Source organism: Notolabrus celidotus, chromosome 20, assembly GCF_009762535.1.
Source record: "Notolabrus celidotus isolate fNotCel1 chromosome 20, fNotCel1.pri, whole genome shotgun sequence".
Lineage (NCBI taxonomy): Eukaryota > Metazoa > Chordata > Actinopteri > Labriformes > Labridae > Notolabrus > Notolabrus celidotus.
In genome coordinates, this window is record NC_048291.1 from 335,681 (window position 1) to 351,754 (window position 16,074).

Genomic DNA, 16,074 nt, shown 5'->3' on the forward strand with positions numbered 1-16,074 from the left:
TCTTTTTAGCCTGTTCTCTTAGTTAGCTTCTGTTAGCTTCTGTTAGCTCCTGTTAGCTTCTGTTAGCTCCTGTTAGCTTCTGTTAGCTCCTGTTAGCTCCTATTAGCTTCTGTTAGCTCCCTCTCACCGCTGCCTGTCATCTTCTTCTACGGTATCTGTTCACGCGCCCTTCATCCATGTGAGTAGCGCCCCCGCATGGAGGCATTAAGTAGTGACGCGGTGAGTCACACTGGAAGGGGAATCTATTTATAGAAGTTTATTTATTTACTCAATTAAAATATCGATATTTAGCCCAACATATCGACGATTTAATCGGAATTACAAAATAAAATTTAAAAATTAAAATAAAATAAAACAATAAAACAATATGCAGACAGAGACCAGAGGGAAGGAAAAAAAGTGGCTGTAAATGATAATAATAACTTTGAATGCAAATTAAATAGAATAAAGTAGAATAATAATTTATTGTTAAAGAGTTTGCATGTTCTCCCTGTGTATGCGTGGGTTCTCTCCGGCTTCCTCCCACAGTCCAAAAACATCCTCACCAGGTTAATTGATCACTCTAAATTGCCCATGTGTGTGTGTGTGTGTGTGTGTGTGTGTGTGTGTGTGTGTGTGTGTGTGTGTCTATGTCTGTGTCTGTGTCTGTGTGTCTGTGTCTGTGTGTCTGTCTCTCTGTGTTAGCCCTGTGATTGGTTGGCGACCTGTCCAGTGTGTAACATCAGACATCAGACGAGTGATGAAGCAGCAGAGGAACTTATAGCGAGTTGAATATGTTGGTATTATTTCCCTGTAATACATACAATGAAAGTATCTAAGCCTGTTCCCTGTTAACTGAGATACACTGACAGACAGAAGAGTCTATGATTACTGTGGAGCTGTGGGAGGAGGTGACCCTACTGTAAACTGCAGCGGATCACACTTACACTGAAAGCCAGGTCATGAAACTCAGGAGCCAATATGTGGAACGAGGTACTGAACGTTCACAGCATTAAAAGGTATCTTGGGTCGTGGTGCAAACCGATAGTAAAAAGGCACACAGCTTGTGGATTTAGGGTGGCTCCAGCTGAAACCCTTAACACCCCTGCCTGCCGCCCAAAGCCAGCTGGGACAGGCTCCAGACCCCCGTGACCCCTAACGGGATAAGCAGTCAAGATAATGGATGGATGGATGGAAAGGGATAGATTAAAATAAATGGAAAAAATAAATAAGAATGAAAAAATAAATAATCAAATTAAATAGTTGGATAAAAACTAAAAATAATAATGAATAAAAATAAAAGCAGTTCAAAGGATGAAGTCACATAAAAACAAACAGTTTAGTGTTTTACTCAGTGACAGGAAATACAACATTAATAAAAAATAATCTATTATTTCACATTAAAAAACACTGAATATCTTTGAGTGTCCAAGGTTGTGCTGTACAGTAAGTGTTTGAAGTTCTGACTGTATATAAAGAGACTGTCCGGATCAGCTCTCTGCATCAACATCCCATCCCTTACACCAACACACACACATGTTTATCATATCAGATGATTTTTCACGTCCAGGCCTCTCTTTGTGTGAATGTGTCTGGGTTTTTCTCCTTCAGGGTGTGTCTCCATTATTATGAGAAGTATTCGTTTCACAGAGTTCAGTGAAGACATTTGAGGTGAGGAAGCGTTGCCCTGTACTCTTCCTCTCATGTGTTACAATGCGGTCAGAGTCAGATTTGAACCATCCCTCCAGGTCTCTCCTCTCTTTGTGAGGCTTTCTGGAGCATAGACACACTTTCATATTGTACCAATCAAACCTGCAGAAAAAGCCTTGTGCACTCGCTTCACTGTGTCATCGCAAATAAAGCATTACACGGGCGCTCTGGTTTCTGCCTCACACTGAGCTAACAGCCCAAATAAAAGCATTACACTACAGGCGGGTGGGTGAGCTCTGCACAGAGCTGTGAACACAGAGAAGTGTCAGGTTTTCAAGCTTTTAGAGTAAAACACTGGTTAGCTCAACACTGACTGTCTCCATCCTGCAGAGGAAACATCAGACACAACACTTAGAGAGAAAATACTTCAACCAAAGATCTGTTTAGTTTCTGGAAGAGGTCAAACTTCTTTTTGAATTTCAGGAAAACTTTAGTGGAAGCAGTCTTTGTTCAGACTTTGGGAGGATAATCTACACTCTCCTCATAGATTGTTTTTATCCAGCAGAGGCATCATAAACACTTTTTAATCTACCCTAAATCTCTCAGTAGAAGTTCCCCACCCTCAAATATCTCTCTTCTGGACTTGGCAACAGACCAGGCTCACTTCACCAGCAGTCTAATCCTTTAAGATGTGCAGGTTTCCTCAAAAAGTGGAAATTAAGCCTTTCATTTAAGGGCTTAAAGTGAGCAATCATTCACCTCAGTGTGAAAATGTTTCCACAGATTATCATCCCTTAATGTTTGATTCAATCATGCATTTTACTTCATCTCAACATCCCTACAAACTAGGGGGATTTTAAGGGTTTGTATGATAGTCTGAATAAATGACTGAGTACAGGAGCCCTGCATGATCTTCGGTTTGATCCGCTGAAGCTCGGCCAACACCGAGTTGAGATCATGATGAAAATCTGTGATCAGATGTTCAGGGAAGCATTCACTGCTGAGTGAGGTAACAAGTGTTCCTCTCTGTGCAGAAGAAGCAGCTGATGTATTAGCATGTTGAACTCTTCCTGTAACACGCCTGTATTTACTCAGTTAATCATTCATACCAGCGGTGACATGGATTCCCTGTTTACCTCTCTGATCACTCACTCCTGCACACTAATGAGCCCCCCGGCTGGTGGGCAATCTTTGTGCTGGAGCCATCAAGTTTTAATGAGTTCAAAGTTAGCTCCTGGGGAAACTTTCTGCTGCATAACCAAACTTTAATTACGGCACAGCAGGCGGTCAGGTGTTCCAATTAATGCAAAGAGCGTGAACCTGCAAGACTCTCCTCTGAAAGAACATTATTTATCCATCAGACAGGGAAGAACATCAGTGGAACACAACCAACAGCTGGGATCACACTTTGAATAAGTTAGCCTGAAATTATTAAATTAATCAGCACAATTTATTTAATTGTGACTTACTTTTGTAAATAAAACTTTTACTGAAGTTAAAAATTAATTATTTTTTCTGTTTTTGTTATTACATTTCTGTTTTTTTATTCCAACATGTTGTCCTTTTATTTTCTTAATAATATTTTTTTTACTTCTTGTAATTTTTTTTTTTTTGTGAAACACATTATTTAAATTAGGTTGTTTAAAATGTGCATTTATAAATTAATAATCACAATTTGTTTATTAGAGATTTATTTTTGTGCATAAAACTTTAACCTAATAAGTTAAAAATGAATTCTTTTTTCTATTTTTGTAATTACACTTCCTGTTTTTCTGTCCAACATGAGAGTTAAGATTATCTCTTAATAAAAATATTTTTTACTGGGTTTTTAAAATGTATTTTACAATGTTCCTATGTGCCCTTATAATTAATATATTTTATTGTTTTTTATCTATATTTTAAATTCAAGATGAAGCACCTTAATTACATTATATTGTTTTAATTGTGCTCTAATAATAAAGTGGATTAAATGTTAATATCTCTTCAGTGTCCATTCATAAATTGTCATTTTTTAAACATTTAATTAAAAAAATAAAATAAATATTTAATGCTAAATAGTAAGAATTAAATTTTTAATATTATGATCAAATAAAAACTAAATAAAACCTTTAAATAATCCATGCATGTAATATTAAATCCTGCTGTTCCGTGGACTCACCTGAACGGTTTGAAAGTGAGCAGACATCTCCTCACCATAATGAAAAGCTCGTTGCTGTTTGAAATCATTGTCCACTCTCGTACTCAGATCCGGTTCTCCTCAGCATGGTGCAAGCCTCTCTCACATAAAACCAGACCATAAAACCAGAACTTTCTACCCAGGGTCCGTCCAGAACCGGTCCAACTTCCCAGTCCAACTTCAGCAGTAACCCCGCAGATGTGAGTCCTGCAGCAGCCCCTCAGTCTGTCTCTCTGTACCGGACCTGCAGAGGGACTAAGGAGACCAGAATGTGGAGCCTGAATCAGAGCTGATGATGATGATGGTGTCCTCAGTGTGTGAAAGTCTAGGTGATGCAGCTGCATCGAGCGCAGTACCAGGACTGATGAGCTCTCCTCTGAATGAATGAAGCTCCGACTGATTCTCTCCTCTCAGCTGAGAGAGCTCCTCCAGGGCGGCTCGCTTCACCACAGCGCCACCTACCGGCAGGACTGTGGTTAGGAAAAATTACATCATTAATAAAGACACGGACAATAACAGCAGCTTCATGCAGTAACAGGGAGATATTTAATTAAAGGTGTTGTTTCAGAGCATGATAGAACCATAGACTGTTTCAAATAGGTTAGAACTCAGGTCCCTGTTTAAAAGGATAAACATACTATAAGTAATAAATAATAATATATATCAATAAAGTCAATTGTAAATAAAAATACAATAAATAAATAGTTAATAATAATATATATACAAATGAAATTAACTATAATAAATGAAAAACATAGTAATAAATGGTAGATTTAAATACTATGACTAAAATACAATAAGTAAATACATAGTAAATAATACAGGTTTATATATACAAATTAAATGAATGATGATGAATACAAAACAATAAGTCATAATAAATACATAATTATATGTTAATAAGATTAGATGTAATAAATGAAAAATAAATAATACCAAATAAAAATACAATTCATTTATGTCAAAAAAAAGATTAACTTTGACCCAGCAAAGCAGTTTCCATATACTCCTATTATTGACATGAATAGTTTCTTAGTGTTTAAAAATAAAATAAAGTTCATTGTTTTTTGTTTTTTGAATAACTTAAATCATTGGTTACTAACATTTATTTATTTTGTATACTGTAATTATTTGTTAATCAGTTTGTTCTTGTGTTGTTTATAATTAGGCTGAATATTTGTAGAAAGGTTTTGTCTGAATAAAAATCTTCATTGAGATTTCATCTGAGGGTCCAGGACCCTTTTCAGCACCATGGACAGCTCCATCTGTGAACCTGCATACAGCTCAGCAGCGACACCCAGCGGCCTGACCAGAGATTACACCTACAGGTGTGTGTACAGGTCTGCCACGCTGCGGCTTACTAAGAGCTGTAAACTGCAGTTCCTCGAGTGGCCACTAGAGGCTGACTCCATGAGCGAGTCAATCCCCATTAAGTCTCATTTTAAAACACTAAACTTAAAATGTTCACAGCCTGGTATCAAAATAACTTAAGTGTCTTTCACTTATGTTTACAATAATCATATATTTGATTATTTTAAATTATATAAAGGTTTAAAGTTAACAATGGTTAGGGGCATTACAGTGATAAAGCCGGTGCCTTAAAGAGACTTTTCATGCAAATAAAACCAGATAAATATTGTTTGTTGTTGAGCTAGTTTCCTGTCCAAAAAGTCTGCACACCAGTTTTTCATTGTCTTTGTAATATTATAATTTTATTGACATGTTTGCATGAATTAGCATATATCAGTGTCTTCATATAAGTGTTGCAACAAATGCATATTTGTAAGGTAGAGAAATGTAACACTATTAAAACTCATAAATGTAAAATAGCTTTAAAGAAATCTGGCACAACCACATCATTCATTATTCCAGCAGTTGTTGTCTGTGGTGTTGTTGTTTGTTCTGTTTGGCCTGTGGACCGTCTCAGAGTCATCTTTGAATAGAGTGAGCATGAAATATCAATAAAATCCAGAAGTCATCCAGGGCCACATCCTAATGGAGCAGCAGCATCCTCTGTTTCCATGGCAGCAGTGTTCCCTCTCCGTGTGTGGTGTTTGCTTGGCTCTGCCTGTTTTTCTGTTGCCTTTCAGCCTGCAGCCCAGAAAGCCTGGCTCTGCTCACACTACAGGCTCGCTGCTGGAACTCAAAGTGCTCCGATGGTCAGATCACATTCAGTCTCTGTGAAATGACAACGAGGCCGCGGTCTGACTCCCTGCAGGGAATCGTTTCTCCACCACAGGAAGACTCAGCGGGAGGAGGAGTGAAACAAAACAGATTCTTTGTGAGAGTCGGTCTGATTAAAATGTACTCTGCATGAGATTTATTTCATCAGCAGTATGATAATAAGATATAACACAGGGACAGTAACACACAGATGAACTCACTGAAGCTGTCCTCAGTGTCAGGAACAGATACAGACACACAAACGCAGAGAAACACCTCGCCTCTTATTGGACGGCTTCATGAGGTTCATTATGATCATATTTTTTAAATCAATAAATTAAAGCTCCAGTGAGGAACTTTTAGTTTGTGTAGGTTTATCCACCCCTGTAGACAAAGAGACACCTTCAATGTCAAAATGTCTAACGCCTGTTTTCATACATCAAGAACAGCCTCTACATGCACGTCATGTTTTCTGATGACAGTGTGTCACTGAACCAAGAAACTGGACCTAAATGCAAAACTCAACAGTTCCAAAGTTCAATCTGTTTATTCAGGCCAAGAGTCAGAACACAAGAGGTGGAGAACAGCACAGGCAGAGGTATCCAAACTTATTGAACTGGTCAGAACTAAAGAGCAGACATGAGGAAAAAACAGGGCAGGAATGCTGACACAAGTTACAAGACGAAGTGGACAGAAGAGAGGGAAGACAGGCTGTTTTCAAACCGCCTACTATCCTAGCAGTACATACTGATCTGGTCTAAACTCAGTCTGTAGTCTGTGAACAAGAGCAAAATCTGCAGTAAGCCAAAACTCCCAGGATGTCTGCTGATTCAGGAACATGTCTCGGCATGCATCGGACCAGTCCGCCTCACGTACTGTTTCCCACAATGCACAGCGCTAACGTTCTGCTTTGGAACTCTGTTTTTATGTGCTGTGAAAATTATTAAACTCCATATAAACCACCTCTTAACATTTTAAATCATCAGTGATGTTAAAGAAGCAGTTCCTCTGTCAGCTCAGCCGTTGTTTACTTCCTCTTTCTGAAACCAGAAATCCAGCGACGTCTGACCCAGCATCCTGCAGACCAGATCCACCAGACCAGACAGACTACAGACTAAAGTGCTTTTTCAGTCCGGGCTCCTAAACTGTGGAACGACCTGCCAGCTGAAATTAGGCGTTCTACTTCTGTATGTCATTTTACATCACTTCTTAAAACATATTTTTAAAGGCATATTGTTCTGCTCTTGATGTCTTGTTATGTGCTCTAGTACTTTGGAACGTTTCCTTTATTTAGTTGTTTTTTATTTAATTTAATTAAAACATTTATTCATTGTTATTATTTTATATGTGTAGGTTATTTATATATATATTTATTTTTGTGTTTTTCTGTGAAGCTCTTTGTAACTTTGTTTAGAAAAGTGCTCTAGGAATAAATATTATTATGATTATTATTATTATTATTATTATTATTATTATTATGATTATTATTAATAAATAAAGGAAGGTGTTTCACCTCGTTGGATTTCATTAGTTACAGGAACAGGTGAGGATGTGCTCTTGACCAGCCGACACACAGAGTGTCATATTCTTATCACACAGAATAAACTGAGACATCCAGACTCAGACTCTCAGAGAGGAACAAAAGAGTCTGAGACAAACTGGTGTCTGATGAATCTGAGAAATAAGAGGATGAGATGAAGGACAAAACCAGCATCCTTTGCCTCATCTCTTCTTTCTGTATCGTCTGCTCTTTTCTGTTCTCTTTTCACGTTTCATTCCAGTTTGGAGAGACTCTACTGACAGATATTGTCTCAGTTCTCTTCTCCTTCTTAGTCTTCATCGCCTCTGACCTCTCCGCCAACGTTCTCCACAATATTTGTAATCACACAGCCTCAAGGTCTCTTTCTCTTTATCTCTCTACCTCCTTGTCTCTTGGGTATCTTTGCTCTCTCTCTCTCTGCACTTCTGTTTGGATTGGACTCCTTCTGCTGTGTGGAAGCCCAAGGACAGAGAACTCTTAAGTATTGCATTATTACCTAACACTGTATATGCACAAGTATTCAGCAGGGAAATAGACATCAGGGAGAGCAGACGTCTTCAGGCTGAAACACAGACTGAAGTATATCTGCAGAGAAATGACACTCAGAACGTCTTTGTGGTATAAACATATGTATTTAATCTAACCTCTTGTACGTGGACACATGGCCAAAGTTTCAGATTAAAAAGGTGCAAAAAATACAAAAAAAGACAACAGGTTCGACCGCACAGGAACAGAAAGAAACACTGACATGAGGTTCAAAATGTAGACACACAAGAGAAAATAACATGGAGTCATTATCAGAGTTAGAAACAAACATTTTCAGATGATATAACAGAGTCCTGAGGAAGACCTGAGCCTGAACACAAAAACCTGCACCTCTCTGGTTTGTGTGGAAAACAACCCGCCGTGCACCGAGGTTCCAGAAATCACCCCGTGCAAGAAAGATCTTCATGTGCACCAAACTAACAGACTCCTGTCCCTGATCAGGTCCTCTCTCAGGCGCTCTGTGAGCTCTAACTAAACACAGGCAGAGTAGCATGTTTCCCTTATGAGCAGACGCTGTTAAAGAAGCTGTATGCACTATAGAGGTATTTAGATGTTGTAGGTGGTTTAGTAACAGTAATAAGATAAAAGTAGAAGAGTATAATGTGTAATATTTCTAAGCTGCAGAGTGAGGGGATAATAAATAATGAGTTAAGCAGCACCGGACTCTCTGTAGACGGGTTCCTAAGAATAACACATTCATTAAAGTCAGTTCTTACAGAGGAGAGGGATCACATCTGGCTCTGCTGGTAGACTGTCAGGTCTTCTACACTGTTGTTAGGATGTTGAATCTGATGCCCCTTAAACATAAACCATCAGACTAGTACTCCTGAATCCTTTTTAATAAGAGTTATGTTTAAATAATGACTTTAAGAAAGAACCGGTCCATAAACCGGTCCAGCTTCCACTACGTCCTTTATTTACCAAAGAGGAGGAGAGAAAGACGAGTATTTGTATCCTCTGATTGACTGACGACAATGAAGGTGATTGTGTGAACACTCTGTGACTCCGCCCCCCTCTCAGGTTACATGTTCCTCCCCCCGTTGATGACGTTCCCCCCAGGAGGGGCGATGTGGATCGAGTCCAGGATGGGCCGCAGAATCTGTCCGAACGGTCTGTGGAGGGAAGACAGAGAGGGTTTCAAATGGACTTTAAAACACAGTATGCAGATCCACTACCAGTCAAGAGTCTGGAACCCCCGTCTCTTCAAGGGTTTATATTTATGTTCATTACTGTAGACTAATACTGAAGACATCAAATCTATGACCTGATCTGGGCTCACCATAATCTGGATTACAACAGGACTAACCCTACCTCTGAACAACTGATGGTCTCAAACACATTAGGAAGACCATTCCAGGAGACCACTTCATGAAGCAGACTGAGAGGAACCATTCCAGGAGACCACTTCATGAAGCAGACTGACAGAAACCATTCCAGGAGACCACTTCATGAAGCAGACTGAGAGAAACCATTCCAGGAGACCACTTCATGAAGCAGACTGAGAGAAACCATTCCAGGAGACCACTTCATGAAGCAGACTGAGAGAAACCATTCCAGGAGACCACTTCATGAAGCAGACTGAGAGAAACCATTCCAGGAGACCACTTCATGAAGCAGACTAAGAGGAAAAAGGGGTCTACTTTACAGAATCTAAAATATAAAACAGATTCTGATTTGTTTAACACTTTTTTTTAATTAAATAATTCCATATCTGTTCTTTCATAGATGTGATGTCTTCAGTATTAATCTACAGAGTTTACAATCATTAACATAAATATAAACCCTTGAATGAGAAGGTGTTTCCAAACTCTTGACTGGCGGTGGATTTCAGGTTAAATTCAGTGCTTTAAACAATCTGCTCGGCCTCATTTCACATCACTCTTCTTTCCCCCTCACACACACACACACACACACACACACACACACACACACACACACATGTATTCCTCCTCTCTTTCTGCTTTGCTCTGTTGACTTCCAGGAAGATTATTAAACAAGTCCCCTCATAAACTCTACTTGCAGGGGGCGCTGTTGGCCTTGCGGTCCAAGCGTGCCCCACATACGTTCTAGCCATAGCCGTGACGTCACCCGTCTGTTTCTGAAGCGCTGTTTTGAGGCCAATCGGCGGTGGCAGCCATATTGGAAATGTTGAGCTCAACATAACTGCTGTGGAGTGAGTGTGACGTAAAGAGGCGGGGCTTTGAGCCTCCTCGCCAACAGCTACAGTGTTCCCGCCTGTCAATCAAGTCAGCTGTGCCTCTCATGGGAAGACTAGTAATCTTAATATCTTTGAAATCTAAGAGCTGATCTATCCAGACTCCCCTGGTCTTTTGAACCAGACTGTAAACAGGTTTATTTCTGCTGTAAAGATCAGCTCTTTGAATGGGTGTGTATGTGGTTTCTGGTTCTTCTGGAGCCTGCCTCTAGTGGACGCTTGATGAACACTTCCTCATTGACTTCAATTCATGCAGCCGGAGGTTGCCTCTTGGTTCTAGCGGACACAAGCTTGACTCCCGGCCTCGTCCCTTTCCTGCATGTCTTCCCCTGCTCTCTACTCCCTATAGTTCCTCTCTCTCTCTCCAGCTGTCCTCTCCAATAAAAGGCAAAAAATGCCCCCAAACCTAAAAAGAAAAACAACAACAACAACAACTCTACTTGCATTTTGAAGTAACCCTTCCTTCCTTTGCTCGTCTGTTTTTAGCACCAGGTCAGAATCCAGCTATCGTCTCACAATGAGCCTCTTGAAGTATTAAACCTTGTTTCAGTCAGGACCTCATCGTCACAGAAATTCATCATATGCATGCAATAACTTATATTTGATGGTATGGTTCTGTTCTGGGGGGCTCCCTGCCCTTCCACGAGCCTACGTGGAATGCCAAAGCCTGTGGCGGGGAGAGCACACCTCCCATCTCTTTCATGTGCATGTACATGAAAAGCCCAGGCAGGGGGAGCATCATCAGCAAAGACCCCTGGGGTACAGAACAGAGCGAGCATCAGTGACGATACAGAGGACACTGGTGCAATCAGACACAGCAAGGAGGAGGGAGGGGGAGCGGTTTGCAGGGGGAGCAGCAGGAGAAGGCAGGCAGAGCAGTTTAAAGAGAATGGGTGTGTAGCTGAGCTGTCAGCTGAGAGGGGGTGGCATTCTTTGTGCTCTTAGTACTTCGTGGTCTGCCTGGACTAAGACTTTGGGACAGTATTTGTGTTGGACTCGTCTGGTGGAGCAGGCTCCTCGTTTGAGGAGGCTACAGTCCTTTAAATTGATTCCTGGTCCTGACATGATTTTGTGCCTCACTCTCTCCTGACATATCCTGTCTATCTTTAGAGCTGTCCTATCTAACAGAGAGGCTCAAGGATTATCTAAATAAGAAAGGAGTGCTCTGGTTTCCATTCGTGGGGTTTTATAGACACCCCATGGCTGAGAACAGTCCATGTGGGGAACAGAAGGTGCAGAAAACTTCTTCTGTACTGGAATTCTACAACCTCTCAGCTATTAATAGAGCAACACCCTGATCATTATTGATCCCTATGGACAGATATCTGTAGAAGTGAAGCTAACAATTCACTGTCTCTCAAGTTTCTAGCTAAAGGAAGTTGTTTATCACATATTTTAAAGCTCCAGTAAGTAACTTTAGGTTGGTGCTGGTTTCTGTGCCCCGTGTGGAGAAAGCAGTCCCTGTTATCTCTCTGCTGTACATGTTTAAGTCGTGTGGGAGCCATGAAGGATTTGAGTGTTTATAGTGTCTTCCTTTGAGGTTTAGGGTCAGTTATTGTTTGTGGTGTTATTTTTGTTGTTTGTTTACAGTATGGTTTATTGTGGGGTCAGTTAATCAGGTTATTTAAGGGTCATGTGTTGGAGGTTGTTCAGTTCATTTAGGCCTCCTGTGTTCTTCTGTTTGGAGGTAGAGAGAGGGGGAGCCGGGTCTCTGTACTTTCTGTTGACCGCTATTTTCTTTTAATCCCTTTAATCATCTGTTTGAGCTCTTCATCAGGAGTTTATTTTACTTTTTCATTAATTAAAAGGTTAAACTTGTTTTTTGTACATCAGTGATTTTTGCTTTTAGTGTGTCAGACACTTTACTCAGCCCAACCTCAGCCTCTCAGCGGCTTCCGGCTCTTTGTCGTTACTACAAGTATTGTTTATTGAAACAAAGTTAATCCTGCTTTCCTTTAAAAGTCTCTTAGTGTTCTTTAACTCACTTCGTCTGACACCTACCCCCCCTCAGCGAGTGTCTCAGGTATTTAAGATAACTCCATACCAACAGTCAGTCTTCATGCAGACGGTGTGATTTGCTTTTGTAGGTCAATCAGAGGCTTCAGTGTTCATTTCAGTCTGATTCATTACCGGCTAAAAACTCCTCACAGGAGCTTTAAATAACCGGCCAACAGAAAGGATTCCTGGAGAAGATTTCAGGGTTACATCTCTTTGGTTTGACAGAGGAAATCTTCTCACTGCTGCCTGCTGAGATGCACCGGAGAAGCCTTACAGATCGATTCAAGCTTTAAAGCCTGAATGAGACGACAAAGCAGACCCTTAAAGGCAGGTTAGGATTCTACTACAACACATCAAGTAGGGGCCTGGTTGTTATCACAGCAGGAACTGGGACGGTCTGTTTTATTTGTGAGTCACACTGAACCTGAGACAGAGCGTATGAGTCCCCTTAGACTAACGATGTGAGAGCAAGAACAGGAGATTCATGTGAAGATCTAAGTCTAGGGCGCGGACTTGGCCTAATGGTTAAGCTGTGCGATCATGTAGTGGGTGGCCCAGGTTCAAATCCTGCATGTCGTTCCCTCACTCACTCTCCCAGTTTCCTGCACTATCCACTGTCCTCTCCTCTATAAATATAAAGGTGTAAAAGCATGAAGCATAAAACTAAAGGTTGAAAAGCTGCCGGGCACAGATGCAGCCACGTGGGATCTGTTGAAGCTGTCAGACTGAGTCGTTCACTCACGTCGAGAGGACTTCAGACGGCAGGTCGGTGATGTAGCTGGGGATGCTCCTGCCCGTCATGAACTGAGCCACCTCGTTGGTGAAGGTGTTACAGTTGTGCTCAAACAGACGATACCTGTCACCTCTGGATGAGAAGGAAAGACGAAGCATTAATCAGAGAACAGCTGAAGAAGTCTGTGTCTGCTTTTGAGGGAGGATAACTTTTACTCCACCTGTATGAGCTTTCTCCCAGAGAGGAGAGGTATTCCATGAAGATCTCCTCAGACACTTCAGTCTCTCCCAGCTCCACCACTGTGTCCGGAGGTCCCAGCATCGTTCCACCCTGAAAGAAGACACACATATGAACTCTCACTGAATGTTTACATCATGCTAAAGCAACTGATGTTTGCTGCTCAACAGAAGTCCAGTTTAAACTCATTCCCAAAAGTTGCTTTAAAAAGTTTTGATCTCGACTCTGCAGTAGAAAAACGTCTGAATCAAATATCAACTGTTCACAGGTTTCTCCAATACTTCAGCTCAATATTCAAACGATGATTGAAGTCGTCAAGGATTTAAAGTCTTGGTTCTTCTGCAGAAACAGAAACAGGAACAGAGTGTCTCACTCTTTGCTATACTTTCATACTTTAAACGACTCATCTCATGTGTTAGATGTTCACAGTGATCGGCTGTAAAAGGGTTTGAGATCTTTATAGTTTGTTCCTCTTGAGCTGAACAGAACTCTCTATAAAATGTTAAAAATGATCTCATATGATGCAGAAACTTCACCAAAGCTTTTATTATCACATAACTTCATACCTAAGAGTTCAAATGACGTCAAAACTGAATAAAAGCATGATACTGAACCGCTCTTTTTCAATGTGTTGTATGTTTTTTTTATTAAGATGAAAATGAGCATTGTGGTTTTCATTGGGCCCACCGAATATGCACTCATATAAACTGATTAATGCACAAAAATAAAACATGCAATGTCTTCTGTTTGGGGTGATATTTGATGAAACTACAGCTGGTTAGATGACTCAACTCTCTAAGTACTCATCCTCGTGTTAAGGTGTAAAAAAGAGTTGAGAAACAGACTGACACATTTTGTGATTGAGGTCTTTGGAAGGGATTTTTAAATAACAAAAAACATCAACGTTATTCTCAACATGTGCTCTGGAGTCTTCCAGTGATTGGCAATAACTAAAAGCAGTGAAGTAGGGTATTAAGTCTGGCATGCGGAGACATTTTAATAATTTTAATTTAAGCAGAATTGAGGACTGACAGCAGGAGCACATAATCTGAGTGACAGATATTAAAGCCTGTTTGGGTGCACTATCTGCAGGTTTGCACATGTTTTATTATTGAGTTTGATTGATCAGAAACAGTCAGGGGTCAGTAACCCTGTGACAGACTCACCGGTGAACAGCTAGAGATCCCTTCCCCTCCAAAGAAGAACTCATCCCCGTATGCAACTATAGCCGTGTGCCTGGAGAAAGCACAAGAAGAATTCAAAGAGGGGACAGAATTGTGCAAAATGTATAAATGCAACACAGAGAATGAAAGCTCAATCATGTTTGGCATGCTGAAATGATCTCATTATAACAATAGGACATATTTTATATTATATTATTGTCTGTTTTCTGCTCATAGGCCAGATCCAGGTCACAGGCCTGCACCTTCATGATCAACCCCTTACAGATAAGCTTTTTATCATGACTCAGGAGGTCAAAGGTGACTCAGCTGTCATAACAGCAGAGAGATAATACATACCAGATTCCCTCCAGTTGTTTTCCTGAGACACAAAAAGGGGAAAGGAGTGAGGAAGAGCAGGTTTTATGTAAACCAGCTTACATACAGAACACATACAACCTCCCACCTCCGCTCGTTAGAATAATTCTGTCACGACTCATCATTTAATTTTAAATAATCACAAAAAATAAAATCAAAATGAATAAAATATCACAATAATTAATGTTGAATTCTGCACAAACAGACAGTGTATTGAGTTCCTGTAAACACACATCCTTTTGGTATTTGTTGTTAACTCTTATTTGTCCCCCAGGCCAGACTGTAACGGATTTCATGCTCTGTACTCACCTAGCATGATGGGACTGAGGCTGCGGGCCATTCCTCTCGATAGATCATAAATATATAGCTGCACATTGTACCGAGTATTCACCTTATCCATAACGGAAACCCTAAAAGAGCTCAATTATATCCTCTGTTTGCTCGCTAGGCTCGAGATAGATATTTAACGCCACAGCTGACAGGGAGGATCTCTGTGAGTGACGTCATCACGCTCAAAAGCACGTCCAACCGTTCCGATTTCTTCGCCTTCAAAATAAAAGCTGTAGCAAGTAGCTTAAATGAAAGATATGACGTGTTTTCAGCTTTATTTTGAAGGGGGGTTGCGTTTTTCTGGTTTCACCCTGGCTTTCTTTAAATGACTTGACATAATTTAAATGTCCCCTTTATGTTTTTTTATTGCATGTGTGCTCACCTTTTTAAGTTAGCTTTTAATTTGTGATTGTACTGTTTGTTTTGTTTGATCTGTGTTATTTGTTTTTTTTGCTTGTATTGATTTTAACAATTGTACAGTGTCTTTGAGTTTTTGAAAGATAAGATAAGATATTACTTTATTGATCCCCGGGGGGGGATTCAGTTGTTACAGCAACCCAGACATAAGTACAATCAAGAAGAAGTTTCAATAAGTAAAATAAAATAAGATAAAATGAGCAAAAAAATAAAAAAAGATGAATGAAGCTAGAATACAATTTAGATATATACAATGTTACAATGGAATTTAAAGCGCTATATAAAATAAATGTATTATTAAAAGAGCGTTTAACGAGGACATTCATTACATATCCGGTATTACTCAACTCAACTTTATTTATAAAGCACCTTTCAAACATATAAACAAGCAGCCCAAAGTGCTTCACAGAATAACAGAGAGACAGAAAACAACAGCAATGTTAAAATTATAAAAGGCATGATTATAAATACATAACTTAAAAATAGAATACATTCAATACAGTAAAATGAATTAAATGAGTAATAGTGGAAAGAAAAGTTAAAGATAAAGTA

General features: G+C 39.9%; 2 protein-coding genes across 2 annotated transcripts in view; both read right to left on the reverse strand.

The window, feature by feature from the left end:
• Positions 1 to 4,241, reverse strand: part of LOC117832307 (alpha-1,6-mannosylglycoprotein 6-beta-N-acetylglucosaminyltransferase B-like) — a 37,049-nt gene extending 32,808 nt beyond the window's left edge. Inside the window, exon 1 of the mRNA XM_034711391.1 lies at positions 3,788 to 4,241. Within this exon, the coding sequence (XP_034567282.1) occupies positions 3,788 to 3,855 (68 nt within the window). The 5' untranslated portion in view covers positions 3,856 to 4,241. The remainder of the gene's footprint in view (positions 1 to 3,787) is intronic.
• A 3,879-nt stretch (positions 4,242 to 8,120) lies between these two features.
• On the reverse strand, positions 8,121 to 15,290 carry LOC117832839 (desumoylating isopeptidase 1-like). Its single transcript, XM_034712137.1, has 6 exons — positions 15,085 to 15,290; positions 14,758 to 14,779; positions 14,404 to 14,473; positions 13,221 to 13,330; positions 13,010 to 13,132; positions 8,121 to 9,166 (listed from the first exon to the last, which is right to left on the reverse strand). The coding sequence occupies exons 1-6, from the start codon at positions 15,173 to 15,175 to the stop codon at positions 9,076 to 9,078; spliced, it is 507 nt and encodes a 168-aa protein (XP_034568028.1). The 5' UTR covers positions 15,176 to 15,290; the 3' UTR covers positions 8,121 to 9,075.
• Positions 15,291 to 16,074: the final 784 nt, after the last annotated feature.

What these genes read in the sequence shown, in the direction of transcription:
- LOC117832839 (XM_034712137.1), bottom strand. Translation starts at nt 15,175, where the DNA reads ATGGATAAGGTGAATACTCGGTACAATGTGCAGCTATATATTTATGAT. An exon ending in CCTCAGTCCCATCATGCTAG is followed by an intron (nt 14,780 to 15,084) that starts GTGAGTACAGAG and finishes TTTGTGTCTCAG; the next exon opens with GAAAACAACTGGAGGGAATC. An exon ending in AAACAACTGGAGGGAATCTG is followed by an intron (nt 14,474 to 14,757) that starts GTATGTATTATC and finishes TGCTTTCTCCAG; the next exon opens with GCACACGGCTATAGTTGCAT.